Source organism: Convolutriloba macropyga, chromosome 1 (assembly GCF_964194025.1).
Source record: "Convolutriloba macropyga chromosome 1, txConMacr16.3, whole genome shotgun sequence".
NCBI classification, from domain to species: Eukaryota; Metazoa; Xenacoelomorpha; order Acoela; family Convolutidae; genus Convolutriloba; species Convolutriloba macropyga.
Genome location: NC_134468.1, coordinates 3,328,546 through 3,340,635, shown reverse-complemented (window position 1 = coordinate 3,340,635; position 12,090 = coordinate 3,328,546). Strand labels below are relative to the sequence as shown.

General features: G+C 34.7%; 1 protein-coding gene across 2 annotated transcripts in view; it reads right to left on the bottom strand.

Moving 5' to 3' along the window:
- Positions 1-3,886: 3,886 nt before the first annotated feature.
- The window catches only part of LOC142344778 (tRNA (cytosine(38)-C(5))-methyltransferase-like), a 34,158-nt gene continuing 25,954 nt past the window's right edge, over positions 3,887-12,090 (bottom strand). For both annotated transcript variants that reach the window (XM_075396712.1, XM_075396728.1), the window contains exon 4: positions 3,887-4,068. In XM_075396712.1, coding sequence (XP_075252827.1) covers positions 3,945-4,068 — 124 coding nt within the window. In that variant the 3' untranslated portion in view covers positions 3,887-3,944. The remainder of the gene's footprint in view (positions 4,069-12,090) is intronic.

Genomic DNA, 12,090 nt, shown 5'->3' with positions numbered 1-12,090 from the left:
GAATGTTCTGAAAGTGGTGGGAATCTTTCTTTTGCTTAAGTACTCAAACTATGTATAAGATGTGCTGAAAAATGAGCTGAAATTTTGTAAGAAATAGATTGAAAATATTTTTATTCAGCACATTCAGCGCCGAAAACTAAACACATTCAGCATATTCCTTACATAATTTCAGCACATTCATTGCATTTAGTACAAAATTTTCCGCTAACATCTCCACCCGGGTTCTAACGGGGCTCTCAACAAATTGTCCCAATTGTACGCAAAGTTCTCAATAAATTGTGCAGACACTAGAAGGATCCCTTGTCAGAATATCCACGAATTAGTAGACTTGCCAGACTCTATTGATGGGCACCGCACTTTTTACCACCTGAGCGTACCCCAAATTCTTGGACTTAGAGCTGGCTTGAGTTGCGTAGCTCATGGACGATAAGCCTAATTAATTGGCAGTGTTGCTTAACAGTATAGCACCAGCAATTATTCAAGTTCGTAAGTTTTATGTTGACAAATCTGCTGAAATTTATCTTATAAATTATCTTGAAAGTTCTGCTGCATTACACATATTTCGATCTCCCCTTCTTTTATGCTGATAAAATCTTCTCTGTGAAAATAAAACATACCCGGCAGATTGCCGGAAAATAGCCGCCGTTGATTCCATAACCAAGATTGGGATAGAAAGAAAAGAAAAAATTAATGAAAAAGACTTTTGTACACAAACAATTTTGAAATACGAATTATTTTGATGCAATGTTGGAGCTCATCATACTCCTGTTTCATAGGGAGACAACAAAGGGGCTAGTATCAATACCAATAAGCATTAGAGATGGTAACTAAGAACAATGTTTGAGTGACGGGCATTTCGTTTTGATACTCTTTTCAATTTGAATTGCCTTGCCAAGCAACTGCTGTCTAAAAACACTTAAATCGGAATGAGAGAAGAGTGAAACTAGCCTAGAGAAGTTAAAAAAGATTTCACGCATAATGTTGAAAAAGCAGTGAACTAAGGTAAAGCGAAAACACTTAGTACGACGAAGTAAAAAAACATAGGACATGTCCTAACGCAAAATACAAAATTTTCATTGACTAAAAAAACTGGACATAGAATTGACTATGAGTGAATTGGAAAAACCATTTCCAAAAAAATCAGATCAAAAAATTTGAAAAAAAACTGAAAATCAACGTCAAAATGCCGCATGTGAACAAAAACCACTAGCGAGAAAAGAAGATTTAGTTAAAACAAAAAATTAGGCCTAGAATGAACGAGCCTAGAAACTATGAATGGATTGGGAAAACCATATAGAAAATTCGATGCCAAAAATCGAAAAAAACCAGTAAAAGACACAGTGAAATTACCGAATGTGAACAAAAAACAATTAGCGAGAAATCGAATTTTTGCTCAAACGTCGTTTTCTCACTCTACTGTAAAATTAGAGTTAAGAAATTCACGCCGCAAAAGCCACTCTCTTTTTCGCCCCACTTCCTGTTTCACTTCCTGACCAAAATCACTACTCCAATTTGACTTCAAAATGCGTGAAAATGTGTGAACAGATCTTAAAAAAGACAGCGCCCCAATACAATTCAAATTCTTTTAATTGTAATAAACAAAATAGGAGCGCTATAATAGCCGGCTGAGAAGATGAGGCGGCTATTAATCAGTTCACAAACAAAAGAATATCCCTCACTGATATAATTAGCAAAAAGATTACACATTCTCGCAGAGAACTTTATGCCAGCCCCACTTTATTATTGTTCGACTTTTTCAATTGCAACTTTTTTGAGGGCATCCCAGACTAATATTTGTGCTCTCGTCATCGTCTGAAATTTTGTGCTCACGGATAAAGAAATTTCAAAAAAATTTTAAGAAAAAATATTTGAGCAAAATTTTGTCCAGCTTTTCAAAATTACTTCTCATTTCTATTAATTCAGTCTCTTAACTTCATTTTTGAGTATCCTTTGAGCTTATAACTGCTTTTCTATTCCATACAGATTCGACTGTGTTCAGAAGTCAAATGAGTAACAAATTGCGTCTTTAGAGGGGGGGGGGATGAGAGATTTTTACCGCCAACATTTAACCATTTTGATAAAATTTGACGCTAACACGCAAACTTTTAACTTTTAAAGATGAATTTCTTCTGCAAATTTTTTGAGATCTGTAAAAGAAGAAAAATGTTTGAGAGATGAAGACGTCTGTTTGTTCTGGTAGCTCTTAAAAACTTTTTCAGAAAAATTGCAAAGTTTATGAAAATAAAGTACAAAAAACCGAGAAAGATGCAACTTTAAAAAACAAAAAAATAAGTGTTTTGGACACATCGTAATTTCCAAGCAATTAAAACAGGACTGCGAATGCAAAATTATGTTTAATAGTAAAACATTACCCATATTTTTTCGCAACCTTGTGATTATAGAAAAAATAAGGTATCAAAATTGATTATTAAACTTTTTGGGCTCGATTATTTTCGTAAAACCATTGGGTGGGCTTTGTAAAATTCTGCACTTACCAGTTTTTATCAGACGTCATCTGCGACTCATCACAAATCAAATAATTTTCAGTGTATCCGGGAGAAATTATTTTTCGGATATGTTGATATGTTTTGCTATACTCAGGAGCAATACTAGCAGCAAGAAATGAGAATCTGTAGGAGGGCATGAAACAGTTTTCTTGGTACTCATTAATGAAGTGAGAAAAATATGTCTGTAATATTTTTCATTTGTGCTTTATTTTGACTGTTGTCTTGATTTGGCTTCTCTCTCAATACAAAATCTGGTTTTTTCATCACTTGGGTTGAAAAAAATGGGATCTTTTCCGTTTGTGCCCCCCCCCCCCACAGTACGTTATGCAATTACAGAGAACGTGCCATTACATAGTAAATCATTATGTAAAAATATGGCACGTGCGTCTGAGGTGCAAATAATATGCACCCACTAAGCTGGGAGGGGGCACAAACGGAAAAGATCCGAAAAATTATGATCTGTTGGTACCTAGCTGAAAATAGGGGAAGCTCAAAGAGCTAATTTTTTATGGACATTTTGTTTTGAGTATGTTGTACTGCCCCTAGTTAGGGTAATTTTTGGTGATTTCTCTGTTCATAAAAGATGACAGACCCTAACTTCTTGTATTGAGGCAAAGACTAACTTCTTAATTGGTTTCATTGTATTGTCGATTCATTTAAATACTTAAACACGAAATGTTTCTATGAAAAGTAAGTACATTATTCGATTCGGAGCAGATAAAGTCTTCATTTCGTTTTCCCTTCGTTGCGTCTTTTCAGTCTGGTTAAATATAGAAATTGATTCATTTGAAACATCAATCGTTTATAATGTTTGAAACTTTCAGTATTAATAAATGATTCTCATTAACAATTTAATTCAGAAACAAGAAACAAAATAATCAATTGATGATAACCTGCAGCCTTTTTTATTGTTTTTTTAATCGATGGATTAAAGTACGTTATGCACCCCCAGTTATAGAGCACGTGTCATTACACAGTAAATCATTATGTAAAATATGGCACGTGCGTCTGGGGGTTGCAAATAATATGCACCCTCTAAGCTTGGGGGCATAAACGGAAAAGATCTCCATTTTCTTTTTTTTTTGTCCCATGGTCACCTTACTAAATGGTTTCCTATTCTTTCTTATCCAATGTTTTGGGTGATCAGCCGACTATTTTCATTGTGCAATTCAACAGTAAACATTTGTGCAAGTCACGTCAGAAAGCCGTCTGGAAATGTTTTTTTTTGCGCTCACTTCAGCTCTCCATGGGTACTCTGTCCTAAGTTCAAAAAAGGCCCAATGTAGCTTCGTGAACGTAAATTTGATGAAAACTAGGATCTGGAACGCATGTTACCAAACCTCCTTGTAGCATTCTACTCTAAGAACAGAAAAGATGCGTCAGTGAAAATTTTAATTACTAAAATGCTTTAAAAGAAAACTTTACGAAAATTAGTTTTCAAAGTTCTGAGACAACAAGTTTACATTTTTTTTTCGTTTCGATTAACCTCATTAGCAAGAATTGCTTAAGAATCATCATAAAAATAAGTGACATCTGCCAACAAATTTCTATGACGGTTTTCCTTACGATAGTTCATTTCCTGGGTTGATTGTCCTCCCTAAAGTCCTCCGATTTTGTGGTTAGAGTGGGGGAGGGGGGATTTGTCTCTGGGGGGTAAATTGATGTAAGAAGGTGGGGGAACTTGGTCGGGAGGGGGGTCTGAAGATGATGTAAAACTGGGGCTGCAATGGGAGGACTTTTGAGGACTTACCCCCCTTGACCAAAATTGCGATGTAAGAGTGGGCTCCAATGGGAGAAATTTTCAGGAATTAACCCCTGACCTCAATCGTGACATAAGAGTGCACTACAATGAGAAGAATTATGAGAAATTTCACATAAAAGATTAAGGTTAATTTACTTTAACGGAGTTCAAGTAAACTGTTGTAACGTTTACTATAACTTTACCGAAGCTTGAGTTAAGGTAAAAATTTGCATTTACTTTGATACGGTAAAATTAACTTATATTAACTAATTTCTTGGTAATTCATACTTGTATTTTTTTAGTAACAATACCAAAAAATGTCGAGGCTTGCTGAAACGGTTCTTGTTTTGCAGCAACTCATTTTGTATCAATTGGGGCACGAAATTTCATCAACAATACATTTTTCAAATGCTCTCTTCAAGATTTAGCGCAATTAAAAAAAAAACATTTTTGTTTTCAGATTCTTTTATCCGTTTCTGTTGGTCATAGATGAACAAAATATACAATCAAGAAATACAAGAAATACATTTCAAACCAATATACAATGGTTCCTGTTTCACATCACCTGAATTACAGTAGTAATAGAGGCACTAACATTAAAAGAATGGTGATTTCTAAAAGTCTATACACAAGTGAAAATAAAGTAGATCAAAGACGCATGTGGATACAGAATGAAAGCATATATGTTTTCAAATACACAAGGAGCAAAAATAGGTCCGAAGACACTTCCGTTCGTATGGCGAAACTCCAATTTAATTTAGTCACAAAACAGCAGAGTTGTTATTTTCAAGTCAGTCCAAACGAGCATTATTTCTTAGAAAAATATTTGTCCCCTGCTCATTCTAATTCAAAGTAATTGACCTACTACTATTCTAAAAACAATAATTTGTTTAAATGAGGGGAGTAATGCGTAACCAGAGCGTAATGATTCCGATTTTTAACAAAATCATATTTTCCAATGGCCGTCTTCAAGATTTTGTGCAAATAAACAAACATTTTTGTTTTCGGATTCTTGAATCCTTATCAGTTGCTCTTATATCAATAAAAACCTTTAACTCATACACGAAGGTTTTCGTTTCACTTCAATTCAATAAAATTATTAATTGTGGCACAAACATTGAAAAAATTGTTTTTTTTTGAAAAACTAAGGGTGAAGTGGATCAAAGACTCCTTCCGATATCAAAATAAAAAAAGCTCCCGAGACACCTCCATTTCTATGACGAAACTAGTCAGTAAAACTGTAGACTTGTTATTTTCAGTTTAGTCTTATACGATTATTATTTCTCACAAAACTATTTTGAACTCGATTGTCCTCTGCTCTATTAAATTGCAATTAATTGACCTACGACGATTCTAATAAAAATATTTGACTAAGATTTGTTAAAAAACGAAACTTGTTACAGCTGATCACTTGATACTTCTGTGTTTGATCTTCTCATTAAATTTGTCCGACTCATTGTTGTAGTAACTATCGTCGCTCAAGTTTTAAATTACAATTTAATGCTGTATGTCCTATGGCCTGCCATTGTTTTTGACATTCAATGCCATTTGGACTAGCCGTTCATTGAGGGCTTTTTATAAAGTTTATCGATTTTTCTTAGCTAAATACCAAGACAGGCCTTTATTTTAAGTCTGTGCCACAATAGATTTCAAGCACATTTTATCAGACCTATTTGTTTAGATTTTGCGGGTGCTTTGCCTTCATCGCATAATGTTCAGTTTCATTTGAAAAATAAGACTGAGGAAATATGATGGCAGGTGTTTTGCGTAGAATAATTTCAAGACTTCATCAATTTTTATTTGAAACAGTGAACAAAAAGGGTTGCTGAAACTTATGTCAACAATTGTGTTGTAAATCCTCGGAAGAAACTAAAAGAAGCTTTCCCCGAAGACCAAGTACAAGCCAGATTTTCACAGAACAATTCATCAATACACAGTAATTGTACGCAAATTAATTCTGGACAACCTCTGTATTGACACTTGTCTGACTACTTCACTTTCCGGTGGCAGGGCTAAAGACTTTTGCGAAATTCTTGATAGCGTTAAGAGCTACAGCTAATGTAAATAGATTTAGCCTCTGGGCGGTAATAATCATTCGCTGTATGCCGTTCCAGTTGAATTGCCTGAAATTATGAGTGGCAAAAATCGCCAGATCTACAACCGAATGAAATCTTTCCCCCACATGCCGAAAGTTTTTGTCTCAAGTGTTGAGAAAATTGAAAGCTAGCCGAGACTACCGTTATTCCATCGAAAACAGTTTTGAGTGTTCAGTGCCATATATTGTTTGTCTGATGTACAAATGAGACTGATTATTGTTACTGCTGACGAGCTAATACTTCTTTGTTTGACCTTCCCATTGAAATTTGTCTTTACCATTGTTGTAAAACATATCGTAGCTCAAGTTTTAAATTACAATTCAATGCTTTATGTCTTACTGGCTGTCAAGATTTATTGACATTCATTGCCATTTTGATTGGCTGTTCAATTAATTGAAGGCTTCCTATAAAGTTTATCAGTGTTTGTGTTCACCTAAATCTCAGGAAAAACCATTAATTTAAGTTTGTTCCGCAATAATTGTGTGCAAATGTTATTAGACCTATTTGTTTTGGTTTTTGCGGATGCCTTGCCTGCATCGTATAAGTGCCAGATCAGAAAAAAAAATGACAGCAAAAAATGTAAGCCAGAGTATTGATCAGAGTTAATGCAACAGTTAATTTCTGATCCTTTTTTATCGGTTTTGCGGGTACATTGCCTGCATCGCAAGCGAGTAAGTTTCATTTAAAAATTGAGACGGAGGAAATATGAAAGCGATTAATCGGCGTATAACACAATTTCCAGATTTCATCAAATCGGTGAAACTTGTGTCAATAAATCTGATGTAAATCCTCTGAGGAGATTGGAAAAAGCTTTCTCCGATGACCAAGTACAAGTCGACAGGGCGTCCATTAGAATTTATCATCCAAAATATTAAAAAACCATTTGGCAAAAAACAGTTTTTCTGGGCAATTCAATTGCGGAGAACCTTTGCATTGACAATTGTCAGAATTTTTCACTTTCCAAAGGCAGAGTTAAAGAGTTTTTCGAAATTCCTAAAACGGTTAAGAGCTGCCGTAATTTCATTGTGCCTCTGGGAGGAAACAATCTTTCGCTGTATGACAATCCTGGGGAGTTGCTGAAAGTTATCATTGGCAAAATAAAATTCGCCAGCGAAATTCCGACAACTGAAAAAAGATTTCCCCCAACAGACCGAAAATTGTCGTCTCAACAGTATTGAAAAGAGTAAAAGCTAGCCAATATCATAGAGAAATAACAGTTCATTAATTCGGAAATGCGGTAATTGGAGCTCCATCAAAGATTGTGTAAAAGGAAAGGCTGCAAAGATCCTGACGGCAACCTTGTGACCAAGAATGTGTTCCATGAACTCGCCTGCGCTCTAAATAAGTGTATGAGAGAAAACAGTTTTTAGGGATACGTGCCTTATAGTATTTGTCTGAATTAGATTACACACAAGAGCAAAAGTCAAAGAGCAGAACAGTTGGTAAATGCAATTTGCTGCGTAAATCGAAATCCAACCAAAGTTTTGATTAAAAATGCCTCAGCAGACTAAAACTGAATTGAGTAATGAACTTTCAAGACTTACAAACACCATCGAGGACATGCGAAAACAGTTAAAGCAAAAAAAGAAATCGTACAAGAACAGAAACAATTAATCGACAAACAAGCTCAAACGATCTCAGAACAAAACCATGTCATTGAAAAACAAGAGCAGCAGATAGAATTGAAAGATAATGCAAACGCGTACCAGTGTCGAATGATTGATCAATTCCAATCGGAAGTCGCATATTTACGGGATCAGAACAGTTCGCTATTGGAAAATTTAATGGGTCGCAATATTCAAAATTCAACAAATTTTTTGGATCCGTCGGAACCAAAGTTTTTTCCAAAATTTATTAACAGAAACACTAAACATCTTATAATTTCAGACAGCACATACAAAAAAATACGACAATCTGATAATTCTTATGATACTGGGATTCATTTCTATCCCTCTGCAACAATTATTGATTTGGGACAAACAGTCGAACAGTATTCGTCAGGAGCAAAATGCCAATCACTCATTTTTCATGCGGGTCATAATAGTATAGATAAGGGTGTTTCGAGGGTGGCCGCAGCATCTCAATTATGTGAAACTGTTACAAAAGCAATCAAAAAGTTGAAACCTCGCAGAGTTCTACTTTCTGAAACTCCACAAGTTAAAAATGGCCATTATGGGCGTGAATCGAATAATATTGAAATTGAAGAACTCAATAAGCAACTAGGAAATATTGCTTTGGAGTTAAACGGAACATTTAAATGGACAAAAGTAGAGGTTTTCAAATGCAACATTCCAACATCCGAAATATCTAATGATGGTGTTCACTTAAATTTGGCTGGAGTACAAAAAATTGTCAAGAGTATTCGGAGCTATTATCAGCAGCATAATATTACTGTGTCACAAAACAACATTGCACTGCGACAAATTCAGCGTTTTTAATCAATCCTTTAGTTGTGTGACTTAATGTTTTTTTGTCAGCAAAAATTAGCATTTCCCAACCAATAGTTTTTGCTTTTTTATTTAGCACTTCAAATGAAAAATTTATATATTCGGTTATGTCACACAACCAAAATTATGATTATAATAATGTGAAAATTAGGTTCCGCTTTTTTCGATTTTTGAGTATTTGCAAAATAGTTCTTTTACACTTCATGCGCTTGCTCCTAAGCGGTGATATTCATCTAAATCCGGGTCCCTATTCTCACATTCGTGAATCGGACATGCTGATAGACATAGTTACAAAAGATTGCAAAAATCTAAACATTTGTCTTTTCAATGCACGCAGTTTAAAAAACAAATATGACTTTTTCACTGGTTTTTTGACAAATTTGACTCAAAACACAACAGTGATCCTAACTGAAACTTGGTTGAATGAAACAGATATTTATACAGAGAATTTTTTGAGTCCGAAACACAAATTTTAATCAAAATCAAGGTCATCAAAGACAGGAGTAAACAAGGGTGGGGGTGTTGCCATCTGGGTTCCTAGGGACATATCTTCAAAACAGCGAAATGATCTAAATGTACTCAATGAAAGCTTTTTTGAGTCCTTATGGGTAGAAAAATCTGGGCTATCGGTTAGCAAAATCCTAATTAATGCTTCGTATTGTCCAAATAAAAACTTGGGAAACTATTTCATTGACGAATTAACATCAGAGACTTCATCGGCGTACTCAATCACTGACGAAGTTTTGCTTTTTGGCGATTATAATCTCAATTATTTCAACAAAAGAGAATCCACTTTATTGGATGAATTTGCGAGTAATTCCGGCCTTACCTTGTTAAACACAGAAAAACCAACACGAGCCACCAGCCAAGGCGTAACACTAATCGATCATGGGTTTTCCAGCAAAAACCAAATTAAAGATGGTCAGATTTTTTCGCCATTAGTTGAAATGGATCACTTGACTGTTTTATACACTACTAATTTTCTTGTTGAACCTAAAAACAGGAAGCAAAGTTTTATCAGTAGAAACAAAAGAAAGTTCGATGCAAATAAATTTAGTCTTGATCTTTCAAATCAGGACTGGAGTAACTTATATCAATGTGAAGATGGAAATAGCATGTACAATGTTTTCATAAACGTTTTCAGTACTACTCTAGAATTCCACGCCCCACTTACAAAACGCTTTCAACAAGAAAGAAAAACTGCTGAAAAACCTTGGCTGACAAAAAAGCTGAGAGAAGAAATCAATAAAAAACATACACTTTTTAATATTTGGAAAAAGAACCCATCGGAGCAAGCGCATACTATTTTCAAATATCAGAGAAATTTGGTTAATAAGCGTTTAAAAACAGCCCAAAACGAGTTTGGCAAACAATTTTTCAAAGAACTACCAAAAAGTAAAGAACAATTGAGTTTCATCAAAAAAAAAGAATTGGCAAAGAAAGGGAGTGTCCCGTTATAGACAAACTAGTCGATGGTGAAACAGAAGTAGAAAATGAACTTGATATTGCAAATTGTCTCAAAAGAAGTTTTCAAAAACTAGGCTTATACAATGGACAATATGTGAGCGCTCCAAATATTTCTCGCATAGAAGTTAGGGAAAAGTTTTGCTTCAGAACAGTTACACTAAAAGAACTATATGATGCCATCGATTCACTCGACAACAATAAGTCTCGGGGTCCAGGCGTTTTTAATGCTTAGGCAATCAAGGCAGCAAAGCTTCCAATCGGAACCCATTTGCGGTTTGTTTGGGTTCATTAGTCCGGTCTACAAAAAAGGGGACGTAAAAATTTGCGAGAACTATAGGCCTATATCAATTACTCCAATGTTTGCAAAACTGTTTGAGCGTATACTTCTCAATCAGGTTAACGAATTTATACAAAAAGTTCAGAAAGTGCAGTTGAATTATTTGCTTCATTTCTTAAAAACAGACAGCAGTGTGTTAAGATAAATGATGTTTACTCAGAATGGTTGGAAACAAATCATGGTGTTCCACAGGGAACGGTTTTAGGGCCACTAGTTTTTCTTCTCTACATTAATGATTTTCGTGAAAAAGTACAAGGAAACTTCCACATAATTCAATTTGCTGATGACACAAGTTTCCATTTTAGCAGAAACAATGTCAGCGAACTGGAAAAATGTGTTTCTGAAATACTGGAGAAAACAGATAATTATCTAAAGCAAAACAAATTAACCATGAATACCGATAAAACTGAACTTCTTTGCGTCTCGAAGGAAAATGAAAATTTTGGTCCAATAGTTTTTCGGTGACAAGAAATTAAACCACAATGTCACTGCAGATACTTGGGTATAATAATAGATTCTAAATTAAATTTTCATGTACAACTCAACAAAGTCCTATCAAATATGGCCACAGCGATTAGATCCAAATACCTTTTACGTTATCAGTTACCTCTGAAAGCACGATTGATGCTATTCAAATCCCTAGTCCTTTCTCATTTAACATTTATTGCTCTATTTTTTCAGAACTTGAATTTCTCTGCAATGCAGCGAATTAATCGACAAATCAATTGGGGAATTAAAGTTTGCTATATGAGAAAAAAGTTTGAGAGATCTACAGATCTCTTAGTCAAATCTGACATTTTGCCTGCAGAACTTTTAATAAGCCAGATGAGTATTTCAAAACTTAGGAATGATATTTCACTATTGAATTCAGACGGCAATGAGAGTTTTTTTCTAAGTGGTAATATCTTAGTAAGAAAAAACAACAGAACCGAACAGCTAATTCTCTTAAGGTCGAGCAGTCGATCATTACAAAAAAGAAGCATCCAAAAATGGAATAAACTTCCGCGTGAAGTCGGGACTATCAGATCACGCTCAAAGTTTAAACGCATGTTAAAACAGCATCTGCTCCAACAATTCAAACTTGTACCGTTGGAAAGGAACGTTGGTGGCTTCAAAGTTATTTTTACCTTTAAAAAACGGAACCACTAATTTTGATTTTTAACATTGTACTAATTTTGTTTATGTAATTTTAAACTTGTAATATTTAACCCCTGGGTTATATTTTCAATTTACTTCTTTAAACAAAAAAAGACACTGAATTGTGCTGCTGATGTGAGTTGATACCTCTGTGTTCAGCCTTCTCAATCAAATTTGTCTTAGCTATTATTTTAGTATATATTGTTGCTCATGTTTTAAATTACAATCGGATGCTGTATGTCTAATCGCCAGTCAAATTTTTTTTTGACATTCATTGTCATTTATTAATTCATGTAAAATCGTGTTAGAATTCGGCTGACAAGGGGGGTAAAATGAAGTAAGAATGAGGGTGGTAATT